The 14,435-nt window shown below is 41.2% G+C and overlaps 1 protein-coding gene across 3 annotated transcripts in view; it reads left to right on the plus strand.

Annotated features, from left to right (window-relative positions):
* MYO16 (myosin XVI) overlaps positions 1-14,435 on the plus strand; it is a 615,221-nt gene that overhangs the window by 427,548 nt on the left and 173,238 nt on the right. For all 3 annotated transcript variants that reach the window (XM_023253136.2, XM_045055816.1, XM_045055813.1), the window contains exon 22: positions 13,295-13,447. In XM_023253136.2, the coding sequence (XP_023108904.2) occupies positions 13,295-13,447 (153 nt within the window). The remainder of the gene's footprint in view (positions 1-13,294; positions 13,448-14,435) is intronic.

Genomic DNA, 14,435 nt, shown 5'->3' on the forward strand with positions numbered 1-14,435 from the left:
TTATTTCAGTTAATAGGAAATGCTAATCCTTTTTTCTTTGACTTTTAATGAATCGTTTCTACTAGAACTATTTTATATATTATAATAAAGACCATATATAGAGTAAAAAATAGAACATATGTATATATATATATATATATATATATATATATATATATATAAAACTCTATACTCTGCATGGTTATCCATTTATATATTTATGTATTATATATGTACTATATATACAAAATTATATACATACGGCATAATACATATAGAAACTCGGCAGTAGTTTGATGCATCAGGAGAAGGGGGTCGTATAAATAATTGGAGTCCCAGAGTATAATTCAGGAGGATCTGAATCTACCACCCTCATTATTTAAATAATTACAGTATTGCCAGCTCACTCTCTGTTATGTAATCCTGAATTTTATAAACCCTCCTCTCCTTTATCATGTGAAATTCCTCTCTCGCTCTGTAAAAATATCTCCTCACACACCGGGGAAGAAGCCCCTCCAGGCGACTCTCCGACATCACGCAGTCAGTCAATCCCAAGTGTGGAATGCTCAATAAACAGAAAGGTAGTGAGCCAGACAAGGCTGTCCCTTGCACATCACAGCGCCAGTGATGTCGGAGAGAAGAAAGCAGTCCCCTTCCTGACTGTGGAAAGTGGAAGAGAGAGGCAAAGACATTGCTCCTTCCAGATGCAGTTGTGTGTTTGGAAAAGGGAGAAGAGCGAACGAGAACCTCGCCACCAACAATGAGAGAACTTGACAGAGAAGCCAGGGGGCAACACGAACACACAAAACCAATAACGCTTAGGTGCTTTAAAAGTAGCTTGCCAGAGCATGATGGAAAGGAAGACAAAGTGTGTCAAAATGAAGCAGGTCGCCTAGGCGAGGGAGTGGGTAGAGGGCTCCTAGAGTCACACGATTACACGTAAGCAGGTAGCGAGACTTGCTGGACACTCAGCCAGAAGGGCTTGGTGTCTCGAGATGCCGGTCCTGCCTAGGCCGCCCGACTCGCGGAGGCGAGAGCGGTCCCGCTACAAATAACTGGAAAGACAGATGGCAGAATTAGAGCAGCCCCTTCCTGCAGCTCCTGGGAAGTAATGAATCAAGGCAGGGAGTATCTGCTAACGCTGCAGAAAGAGACACAGGCAAGATGCCCGTCGAGTGTTCTTGCCAAGAAGGAAAGCTGGGGAAGGAAGGGGGAGGGGAAGGGAGAGGAGAGAGAAAACCTTAATGTAATGAAGTTTCCCGAGCCAACCGCTAATTAACAGGGACGGGGGACCGAGGAACATGATGAAGCAAACCATGGGGATACACTCTGCAAGATCCAGCGTGCGGGAAACCGCGTGGAGCAAATGGCCTGATTTCTTCAACATATAAAAATGCAAGGGTAGCCTGCAGATTCAAAGAGATGTAAGAGACATAGAAAGCAGTTAAATATGTGGACATGGCGTGGATCCTTATTTGTTTAACGAAGTCTAAAAATTGCCACTTAACTAATATAATTTAAAATCTGGATAGCTGATGAAATGAAGGAGTTATTATTGATAAAAATTGTGTGTGATAAAGGTACTGTGGACGTGTTTTTAAGTTCTTATATCTTAGAGAATTATACTAAAATACTTGCCAATTAAATGACATGGTGTCTGAGACTTACTTTAGTATTTTTTCTTTTTTTTAATGTTTATTTTTGAGAGAGAGAGAGAGAGAGAGAGAGAGCATGATTTGGGAAGGAGCAGAGAGAGAGGCAGACATGGAATCCAAAACAGGCTCCAGGCTCTGAGCTGTCAGCACAGAGCTCAACACAGGGCTGGAACTCATGAACTACGAGATCATGACCTGAGCCAAAGTCAGATGCCTAACCTACTGAGCCACCCAGACACCCTAAGAATTACTTTAAATGGGTCTAGTTTTGAGGGTAATAGAAAAATGTAAAGCAGAATTGGTCATGAGTTGGTCATTGTTGATAATTCTTCAGGCTTATTGATGGCAGATGGGGGTTCATTATGTTGGTTGCTGTTGACTATGTTTAAAACTGTCCATAACATACTATTCTAAGAAATGAGAATATTTTGAGATTATATAAATATTATTTCCATAAATACTAGAATATTTCCACACCTAACAAATGGTATTGCAAAGCTCTACATGATATAAATCTTTACCAGAGGCACAAAGAACAAAGTTGTGGAAACTAATGATTTAATGTTCAATAATTTTCCTAAATTTCCCACTACACTCATAACATGCAACTATATATAATGAAACACTTACAGCTATGGAGTCTAGTAAAATTGCATAGCAACAACCTACTGTACAAACATAGAGAATTTGAAGAGAGAATACATTTGTGAAACTTAAAGCTTCTGTGGCAGAAGATAAAATTATGATATATGACCTATCTTTACGTCAGGCTCCATCTAAGCTGATTTCGGAAGGGTTGTCAAAGATTTGAAACGTTTCCCGGCTTACAAACTCTTTTCTAAAAGGTGAGATTTACTGGATGAACAATAATTCAATCCGGCTGGGGCTAAGTGTTTAAAGACTTTGGAAAATGCCAGATACCTTGACTTCTAAAATTTTATGAAATGAGATTACATAGTTTGGCAACATCGAACTCAAAAAAAAAAAAAAAAGAATTCCATAAAATCCTTAGTTGTGGAATCGCTGTCCTGGAAATGATACTAAGATAAAATCATCACCCTTCACGTGGAGTACCCCATTTTACAAAAGGGATACCTGTGGGTGTTACAGTTTCTGCTCTGCGACAGAGTATTAGCATTACCTGCAGGGAATTTTTTCTGGTTCATGTGCATGAAGTTTACAGTTCATTCATTCAGCAGTGCTGGCATGTGAATGAAGTTCTAGGTCCTGTTCCAGACGCAAGTGCCATGGTGTGGTCAACAGGATGCAAATAGAAGAAGGGCCAATCCTTTATTTTTTTAATTTTGTTTTATTTATTTTTGAGAGAGAGAGAGAGAGTGAACAGGGCGGGGCAGAGAGAGAGGGAGACACAGAATCGGAACAGGCTCCAGGCTCTGAGCCGTCAGCACAGAGCCTGCCGCGGGGCTCAAACCCACGAGCCGCGAGATCATGACCTGAGCTGAAGTCGGATGCTTAACCAACCAAGCCACCCAGGCGCCCCAAGAAGGGCCAATTCTAATCAGACACCAGGGGAGAAAGACTGGGAAGCCTTCATGAGCAACACGTTGCTATTGTAGCTCCAAGTCTGACAGTACCTGTGTAATCCTCATCCTGTCGAATGTCCTGATAGCTATTAGGCTTCAGTATTGATCCGCTTACCACCCAATGGATCTATAAAAACAAAAAATATTTTATCGTTACATTGCATCACATTTAGATTCCAAAATCATGCATACGTTAAATATCCAACTCTATCTTAAACCATTTTCTGCTCTAGGATGTTGAGTTTTCCGAAATCATTTCAACAACTCACCAAGCTACTGATACAACACAATTTAAGAAAGTTTAGTTTCCTTACATAGCAGAATGCTAGTGTAGGACGGGCCACTCAGTTTCTATAGAGAAGCAAAGAGCAATTAAATAACGAGATGTTATTTGAATGTACTTCCTGCAATAATATTGGGTCCTGCTTTTAAAAAACAGTACGGTTAGAAGTCGTTGGTGGGGGTGGGGGCACCTAGCTGGCTCAGTGAGTGGAGCATGTGACTCTTGATCTCAGAGTTCAAGCCCCACTGTGGACGTGGAGCCTGCTTAAAATAAATAAATAAACAGAAAATAAAGCTTAAAAAGTAAGTCTTCTTCAGGTAACACTTTTAGAAAAGTTATTCTGAGGAAACAAAATGAGGCAGGGAAAAGCAATTTTAATTGTGTGAAGTGTAGTACATTTAATAACCTTTCCCCCTCCAAACCTATCCCTTAGATACTGTCGCCATGTTAGCATTAAGGGATGCAAGCTCAGATAACTGAAGTAACTCATAGAAGGTCACAGCATGAGGGGCGCCTGGTGGCTCAGTCAGTTGAGCCTCCGACTTGCGGTCAGGTCATGATCTCACGGCTCGTGAGTTCGAGCCCCACCTTGGGCTCTGTGCTGACAGCTCAGAGCCTGGAACCTGCTTCGGATTCCGTGTCCCTCTCTCGCTGTGCCCCTCCCTCACTCATGTTCTGTCTCTCTTTCTCTCAAGAATAAATAAAACATTAAAAAAATTGAAAAAAAAAAGAAGGTCATAGCATGAGACTGTGGATTCAGGAGTCATGATCTGTGCTGTTTCCAGGTGCAAAGATTCTTTGAAGCTAGACTTAACTGTGTGGTATTAGTGTACCTTTTCGAAGCTACTGCCTGCTGAGGAGTATATTTGTTTGTATTTCTCTTAGGACAAAACATTATTTACTCTATTAAATGTAGAAACAAGAACTTGTTTTTCTGTTTTTGTTTTTGTTTTTGTTTGGTTGGCTTTTTTGGTGGAGGTGCTGGGAAATGAACCCAAACAAGAAACTTTCAGTAAATTTTATTTGCCATCATTTTTTCCCATCGTGGAGTGTTTCTCCCCATCCTTTTACTGCGCGTACGTAATTTAGAGAATGCAAGCACATCTTCTTTATTGGAGAATCCCAGCGTGATCAAGAGGAAATTTTACAGGACGTAGTGAGAAGAATGAATGGGTTTAGAAATATACATCAGGTCCCTCCAGACAAGAGTGAATTGAGGGTTTTTTTTAGTGATGACTAACCAAGAAAATGCTTCAATTTACAAGAGTGGCTGTTTAGATATAACGTCCAGCTGTGCTAGCCAGGAATGTAGATTCATTTACTTTCCTGCTAATAATCAATAATGACTACAAGTTCTCGAGCCTCCACTGTGTCAGCCGCTTCTCCTGTGTGATCTCTAACTCCTGAGGCAGCCTTATGGGAAAGAGCCCTCAGAGAGAAAAAGAAAAAGAGAAAAAGAGAGAGAGAGAGAATCCCAAGCAGGCTCCGCACTGTCAGGACAGAGCCCAATGTGGGGCTTCGAGCTCACGAACCAGGAGATCATGACCTGAGCCGAAGCCAAGAGTTGGAAACTTAACTGACTGAGTCACCCAGGTGCTCTGAAAAGGGAAGGCATATTGATTAAGCTGAGATTTATTGCCAAACACACACACACTCACACACACACACACACACACACACACACACACACGTTTTGTTGAAAACTGATGAAAAGTGCAATGCCCGAAGGTTTAAAATATGAGAATTTTTACCAGAAGTTATGTTTCCAACATCTGGGCATGGCTTGTGTGCAAACAGAAGGGTATATTTTATGGACAAGGTATCATACAAAATATCTAAAAATACTTTTTTCCTTTCACTTGTATTTTCCAGTTGTGATGTTAGAAGATTATTATGTAGAATATGGCAGTCAATGTAGCCAATAGGTTTATTATTGGCTGACCCCTTCAGTCCTTCGCTCAAATCCCCAAGTGGTAATTATTGCTATTAAAGGAGAACACAGGTATGAATTAGTCCCATTAAAATATTTAATTATATATATATATATTATATATTTTACATATATATAATATATATATATATATATATATATATATATATATATATTAGAGCTGTGTCGCTCTAAGTGAGAGAGTCACTAAAATAAATGTTGGGAGAGAACGTGTTTTTCGCGTGTATAAAAACTATATTTTTGTGCCTAGAAGTAACTTCCATCTCCATTTGCTTAAAACTTAGTCTGCAGGGGCCCCTGGGTGGCGCAGTCGGTTAAGCGTCCGACTTCAGCCAGGTCACGATCTCGCGGTCCGGGAGTTCGAGCCCCGCGTCAGGCTCTGGGCTGATGGCTCAGAGCCTGGAGCCTGCTTTGGATTCTGTGTCTCCCTCTCTCTCTCTGCCCCTCCCCCGTTCATGCTCTGTCTCTCTCTGTCCCAAAAATAAATAAACGTTGGGGAAAAAAAAATTAAAAAAAAAAAAAAAACCTAGTCTGCAGAGTTTGACTTTGAAATCTCAGAGGGCAGTGGAGGAGGCAAGGAGGTTTGGTTTAGGAAAGAGTAACCCATCAGAGAGGGGCGGACGGCCGGGGCGACGGGAAAGGCGAAAGCCAGGCAATTCCAGGGCAGATTGCACGGCCGCAGCGGGCGCCTGGTGTGGGTGGGTGCCCAGCTCCTGCTTGCCGCCTGAGGCTCCTGGGAGAAGGGGCCCAGCACACCGCGTCTACACGGCGTTTTACGCTCCTAGATTTACGTGACATCAGTGTTGGCCAAGCCACTCTTGTCTATCAGGTTGAGACAGATGGGGCTGAGAGAAAGGAAACAGGCCTTCCCAGACAAGGACAGAGAGAAGAAAAGCCCCTGCACGACACTCAAAAAGGCAAAATAAATCACAGAATTTAAAAGCTGAAACAGAGACATGCTATTCCCTCACCAACCCCTGCACCTGCTGTTTTACAGATAATGTGTCAACATCAGAAACGATTGATTTATTGGGGAAAGAACATATAGCAATCTGGAAAGCCCCGAGGCTTCCTCTACCCGAGGAAGGTAGACATTCACGGTATACCCGGGACAGGAAAGGCCCTGAGAAGTCCTGCAGAGAAGCCCATTAACTTAGCTTAACTCAAGGTTTCTCCAACAGGGTTCTGATTTAGCGTTTTTTAGATAACATAAATTGACATTTCCTTCGATTAGTGTTCCGCTAAGCACATACAGAAAATGCAGAATATCTGAAATCTAACATCGTTCCTGCGCAATCTAATTGCATTCCGTAAGTGTATTATGTGTTCGTATCTATGCTAATTGATGAACAAACCAGTTAATAGATAGTGTATGCTCCGTGCCCTCTTCTATTTCAGTGTGTTCACCGGGCAGGTCTGCATATTAAAATCATCTGGGGCGCCTGGGTGGCTCAGTCAGTTAGGTGTCCAACTTTGGCTCAGGTCATGATCGCGCGGTTCGTGGGTTCGAGCCCCGCATCAGGCTCTGTGCTGACAGCTCAGAGCCTGGAGCCTGCTTTGGATTCTGTGTCTCCCTCTCTCTCTGCCCCTCCTCCACTCACACTCTGTCTCTCTGTCCTTCAAAAATAAATAAGCATTAAAAAAATCACCTGGAAGGCTTTTGAAATGTATCAAGCCTCACTCTGACTTCATTGGTTCGGGGTCAGGCCCAGACATCAGCATTTATGAAAGCTCCCGGTCATTTCCAGCATGCAGTTAGGGATGTGACTTGCGTCTAATGCCTGGGGCTGTGCCTTCAACTGGAGTCGGCTTTAATTAACCTCCTACTTTAATTCTGTGATGTAAATGTCATGCTCTATTATATTTTTGCTTCAGAGATATTTCACTGAGTAATGAAAATAAAGGGAGAACAGTTGGTGAAAATTTACTCAAGAAATTAAGTTTGTCATTAATACAAATGATAGGCCATCTGGATAAGCAATAATGTTCTGTTACCAAAGAGTGTTTTCAAGGGGTGCGTAATTTTTATTATTAAACCAGTTAGCAACGGCACTTAATGTACAAAGGCTGTATTTTAATCAGAGAAGGGTGCGTGCTAATTAAGCAGTACTTAATAATTGCTCATTTTCATCTATGAATACTCACCTGCACTCGCATGCAGGCTACTCTAAGGAATACCCGGAAATTTAAAGGGACCCAATTACGATTCTGATGGATGAAGTCAAAAAGTAAAAATGATTGCTTTGCATTGAAGACGATCGTATTCTCAATTATTGATGCAGACCAATACGTAAACTACTTTGCCTATAAAAATCTTTCACTGTGTATTTCTCTCACTGTGTTTAATACGTACCCACATACGTACAGACAACAAAGACAGTTTAGCGACGATAAATCCGGAATAAGCAGGTTCTGGCCAGGATTGGGGCCACCATTGGTGGGGAGGATGCATTTTTTTCAGGTTTCAGCTGGGTATCTGACACAGGCTAGTATATTCATATCAGCGCCCTTAGCTATGTTTGCTGGCAGTTTGGAAGTTCATGCTACAGCAATTCTTTTATATTTTAGCTTTGGCTCAACCAGTGAGGGCTTTAAACAATATAGAATAGGGACAGGCAAACTGTCTTGGTAAAAAACTATCATGTCCGCATTACTTGAAAGTGAGTTTGAAAACCATTCTGCTTTGGACCGTGCACGCTCCCAGTGATACGCTTTACCGCTGAGGACTGCTCTCCTCTGTTCGAAATACAAATATATTCCAGTTCAGAAAGCGCCACTGTAATAAAGACTACAAGTCAAAAATCACTCCCCAGCCTACTCAGTTTTCCACACCGAGCTGGAATTTTCCCTATGGGATTTTCATAAATTACTTCTCCACCCCCACCCCCCCCGCCCCCGCAAATACAAAGAACATGATGTACAATAAAAGGTTCAGATTTATTGTTCGGATCACCCCATGTCACAAAACCCCATCTGGTACTGCAGCTTCTGAATGCTGAAGCTGGGTACAGAAGCTGTATGTTTTATGAGTCGTCTTGACCAGGAGACTGAGAAATTGAGTTGTATCCAGAAGCACTGGCCAAATCCTTTTTCTGCTAGCTGAAGTTTGGCAGGTTGCTTCAGGCCTTCCTTGGGGCAAAAAAAAAAAAAAAAAAAAAAAAAAAAAAAAAAGGAATAAAAACTTGTACTTGGACCCCCTCCAGCTCTTTCCAATTTTACCATGGCTTCGACCACATTCCCACTTGGTATCACCATTTTGACCGGAACAGCGGACCGATTCGGTGAAGCCAATACTCAGTTCAATAAAATATTAGTTAAATAGTAGCAAATGAAATATCTGTTTGTATTATAAAAAAGCTTACATCAGTGACAGCAGCCAGGTATATAGAGAGATGATCAGCCATGAGACAGTCAGGGGCAATGAGGATTTAGTCAGATTGTCATCCAAAGTAATTTTTGCAACCACAGACCTGCCGTCCATCATGATCCCAAAATGATAAGAGAATTCTCTTCCGTGTGTTTGAGACATCCACATCCAAGTATTTTCAATTAGAGGGTCTCGAAATGAGGGGAAAGGTAAACGTCGTATAATTTGGGTATTTCTTGCACAAGAGAGAATCAGCCACTGATGTTATACTTTGATATCCTCTATCAGACTTCTTTTTACCATTTCACACGGTAACAGACATCATCTTATTTTTTATGGCCTCAATATTTGTTTCCTGAGCAATCTGTTTCCTAAAATATATTGCATCGAGGCACACTCCCCACTTTTAAACCACTTCTTTGGCATAAGATCAGACTGCTGAGATACAGAACCTATTTGTGTTTTCTTAAATGATTTAATGTCTGTTTTAATATCAAAATGTTTGAAACATTACAATTGTGTATATCATATAATTAAAGAGAATATTTTCCAACGCTCTCATTCCATAATGGAGTCATTTATTTTCTGTTCACTTACTGCAACTATTTCAAATTTTAATAACCTTTTATAGCATTTATTCGTCTTTAGTAACAAAATTACTTCAGTATTACAGGAGTATAACACATTATTAGATTGGGGAACATCTCAAAATCTTATTTTTTTAAACAAAGTGAAATCGTTTTTAGAACGATTTTTTCTTTCTTCATTTTTCTTCTCTAACAACAATTTTCAGAGATTTATGTTTCTTTTTTATGGTAAAATGAGAGAGACAAATAAATGTATGACTTTCCTAGTGGGGCCCCTACTGTGGACAGATGCTATGCAATGTTAGAGAAGGGTTTGTGTTTCCAGAATCACTCCTGGAGATTCATATACTGGAGGGTAAGAAAGGCACAGATCTTGGTCGGCTGGTGGCAGGTTTGATGGAGGACAGCAAGCGGAAGGGTGTGCTAGGCTGTGTCAGCACCAAGGAAGGAAATATTTTTCATTCGGCCTTTAAATAATGAGTTCCATCTCTCCCTTTGCCAACGATAATGTGCTAACCTGATAGGTCTGTGTCCAAACATGTAACGTGAGATGTCTTATGCGGTGTGTTGTCACCCCGAGTGACTGTGGTTGTAATTTTTTTTATATACATTCAGAGAATTGATGGGTGACAGTGAGGCTTTATCTAAGATACTCGTACTTTACAAAGAACTTCCAACCTCGCATGTATCTCAGGGACTCTAGTTGTCAAGGCACAGAGAGAAGAAGTCCTAGCAACTACTGGCCAAATCAGATAGAAGGGAGGAAACTCAAGAAATCCCAGAGACCGCGGCAGGGGTAGCGGGAGGAAGAAGACGATGCAGAGTTGAAGTCTAAGTTTAAACAAATGGTCTGAGTTCTTTAGGTTTCGAAGTCATTTCAACACAGCAGCGATGCGGCGTGGTTATTTTCCTTTTAACCTACATCTTGTTTTGTAGTAGAATGCAATGGGAAAGATTTTTCAGTCTAAAGACACTCACTGGATGGCCAAGTTGACAAAAACGATTTTTTTGTTTTTACTGTGAAGTCAGAGCTGCAAGAACAGCGACTGGAAATGAGGGCAGTAGTCCGGGACCATCGCTTTCTGGCCCAGAGTTAATAGGAATTGCTTTTGTTATTCTCCGAGTGTCAATGCATGGCATTTAGATCTTATTGTTAATGTAATTATTATTAGTTAAACATTTTTTTTGGTATAATTCTGTGTCGATTATTCTCCACCTGGTACATTTCTAACGAAACATCGGTGTACATTCATCATTGAAGTAATTGGACTGGATTAGGTCTGAGCCTCCCCATTTTCAGCTCTCCAAACACACTTGGGTCAGCCTAGCCCCATGCCTTCAGTCCTGTCACCATGCCACTGTCCCTAAAGACATTTGAGCTGTGTCTACTCGCGAAATTCTGGTCTTGGTAAGAAGTAAGGAATGGAACCCGACAGCAAACCATTGGTCTCAGGACAAACTGTGTGTTCTGACCAATGCCCTGTACTGATTGGTTTGTTTCTTCCCTGAAACCTCTTCCTCTGAGATTCCATGTCCATAGAATCCCTTAAACTCCCAGCCTCCCCAATAGCTGGATTTGTGAGAAAACGGCTTTTTCTTTTCTATGTTCATGTTGTTGTTGTTGTTCTTCTTCTCCTTCTTTTTGTTTGAGTGACAGAGAGAGAGAGAGAGAGAGAAAGCAAGAGAGCATGAGTCAAGGAGGGGTAGAGAGAGAGGGAGAGAGAGAATCTTAAGCAGGCTCCATTCTCAGTATGGCGCTCAACTCGGGACTCGATCTCATGGCCATGTGATCATGACCTGAGCTGAAATCAAGAGTTGGATGCTCAACCAACTGAGCCACCCAGGCACCCCTATTCTCAGGTTATTCTTAATTCACCAATACCCACACCTTTATCTGCATGTGTAGACACCCATATGGAGAATTAAAGAATTCTTGGTGTTGGTCATTTGCAGAGGAGGCTTGGCCTGCTGATAGGAAGGAAGCTGAAACATAAGGGTTGTTCTTATATGTCCAGGAGAGAAGCCATGAGCTCCCAGTAGAGGGACAGGAATGTTTAGGAGGAGTTCCCACTTAGCAGGTGTTATGATGATACCAGACTTGCAGAAGAATGTGGATATGTGGAAAGAGGGACGTAGAGTGGTCTTTCTTTTCTCCAGTGACTATTTCAGTCTCTATGGCCTACAAAATCTTTGACATTTTCACTATATAACTATAGCACATTCATATTAAATGTAATCCTAGATATTATTTCCTTTGAAGATGGGATCTGATTTTCTTTTATTTTTTAACTTTTAAAATTTTTTAATGTTTATTTTTGAGAGAGAGAGAGAGAGCGAGCAGGGGAGGGCAGAGAGAGAGAGAGAGAGAGGGAGACACAGAATCTGAAGCAGGCTCCAGGCTCTGAGCGGTCAGCACAGAGCCTGATATGGGACTCAAACTCGTGAATCACAAGACCATGACCTGAACCAAAGTTGGATGCTCAGCCGACTGAGCCACCCAGGCACCCCTGATTTTCTTTTAAAAGCTTTTTTTCCCAGTTACTTTGATTTATGTAAATTGTTCATCTGTCATTATTTTCAATGACTTACTCAATTCTAAATAGTTCTAGTGATTTCTGGATTTTATCTGATGTAATATAATTGCTTGCATGCACATGGTCTGCGAGACTAAATGAGCTCATGAAGGAAGTGGGTGTAGACAGAGAAGACTGAGCCCTGGGCCACTCCAGGTAGAGGTAGAAAAGGAGATAGAGAAGCAGTAGCCCAGGGGGCAGGAGGCCACGAGCCTGTAGTGTCCTGGAAGAGAGCAGAGGCAGAGGAATCCCTGTGAGATATCACTGGGAGGTCAAGGAAAATGAACACCAAGAATTGAACATTGGATTTTGGAATGCTCATGTGGTTCTGGTAGTGTTCTGGTGGAACGCTGGGGGCAAAAGTTTATCGGAGTAGCTTCAACAGTGGGCGGGGGGGGGGGGTGCTGGAGAAGAATTTGAGATAATAAGGAAAGACAACTCTTTGGAGGTTTTCTTGTTATAAAAGAAAGCAGAGAAGTGACAGGATAGCCCAGAGAGGAAGTAAGCCTTCATTTTTGTAAGATTTGGGGTATTTTGTGTCTTTTTAGTACTTAAGATAATTTTTCAGATTAAGAAGTAACATATTTGTTTCTCGATGGACAGAAGAATTGACAGTTGGAGGAGTATAAAAAACTTTCTGATAAAGAAAATAGTTTCGGCAACAATGCGTAGAGAAGTTCTTCTTTCTTTTTTTTTTTTAATTTTTTTTTCAACGTTTATTTATTTTTGGGACAGAGAGAGACAGAGCATGAATGGGGGAGGGGCAGAGAGAGAGGGAGACACAGAATCGGAAACAGGCTCCAGGCTCTGGGCCATCAGCCCAGAGCCCGACGCGGGGCTCGAACTCACGGACCGCGAGATCGCGACCTGGCTGAAGTCGGACGCTTAACCGACTGCGCCACCCAGGCGCCCCAAGAAGTTCTTCTTTCTGAAGGAGACTCACGTTCTCTTGCCCATCGTGGGTACGGAACAGAAGTGAGGAGGCAGGAGATGTTGCTCCCCTCTCTGGGCTTTCGTGGTAAATCCAACTTTTATCCTCAGTTGTTGACTAGAGGCAATTGGAATTTTTTTTAAATACCCAAATATAACCCCCCAACTTGTTAGTGTTGTACATTACACTTCTTGTGGTTTTTAATGTATTCAAAATGGAATGATCAGACCGTATGAAGTCAACAATATGAAGTGAAACTTTCTGCTTTGGCTTCTCAAGCCGTACCCTAATGCTTTATTGCAATGAACTGATTGGTGTGGAACGTTCGTGAGTCAATATGCCACCGATCTGAAGTGGTCACAGAAGGAGTGGATCTGCATGGCCCTACTTATCTTGTGAATTGTTTTCTTCTTCCCCACAATAGCTTTGTGTCAACATGACCAATGAGAAGATGCACCACTATATCAATGAAGTGCTTTTTCTACACGAGCAAACAGAATGTGTACAAGAGGGAGTTGCCATGGAAACAGCTTATTCTCCTGGTAACCAGACTGGAGTTTTGGATTTTTTTTTCCAGGTATTCACATAATGTAATTAGACACTTTACAGGATTCAAATATGCTAGAGACAAAGAATTTTCTTTCAGTGGGCCTTATTTTTGAGATCTCTTTGTATATGAGGCTTCATTGTATTTATGATTTTTCAGTCAAATGAGGAGCACAAGTTAGCTTTTTCTGAAGAGGCATTTGAAGGATTCTCAATTCATTGAAAGGACTGGAAATACCAGATTGTATTGTTATGAAGATATTCAGCCTTGGTTATGTCACCAAAACTCTCCTGTGGCACAGTTACAAATGCCCAATGTGCAAAATTAGTATTTTATAAAACAATACTAAGGCTAACGAGATCATGAAACAAATTCAATAGAATCTTTTCAGCTTATCTTCAAAGATTCTAAATTAAAATATGGAAAAACATTGGAAGAAAAAATATATATCCACATAAGCTCAGGATCTACGCAGGTGTGGATCTTTGCCTAACAAAAATCTACCATATCCTACCTACTAATATAAGAAGATATTATATACATCTATAAATAATATCTCTAAGACACTCAAACTTTGTTGAAAACTGACACCATTCAGCTATTGGAGAGCACAGAATGTGATTTTCTACTCTTTATTTGTATAAACGGAGACTTACAAATTTATACATCTGCCTAATATGTAAAATATTTTCGTTTCTATTACCAACCTGTCAACATTTTTTTTAATTATAGAAGAAGCCCTCTTCTTCCAGAAAGCCCTCCCTCATCATGACACATAAAGTACATAACTTCTGTATGTAAGGCTAAAGAATGTCCTCAAAGTGACAGTAACATGTAGTGAACCATGTATGGGAAGCTGCAGGTACCCGCCACCCTCCTTCTCGCTTCTGCATCCTTGACTGCTAACCAGTGGTCAGCAGAATGACGTTAATTCTGTCTCTTTGACGACCATCCTTGAGATTTCACCTTGGAGTGATTATTTCAATAGGAGGACCCTCATCAGTATGAGGGGGAAATG

This window comes from Felis catus, chromosome A1, assembly GCF_018350175.1.
Source record: "Felis catus isolate Fca126 chromosome A1, F.catus_Fca126_mat1.0, whole genome shotgun sequence".
Classification (NCBI taxonomy): Eukaryota; Metazoa; Chordata; class Mammalia; order Carnivora; family Felidae; genus Felis; species Felis catus.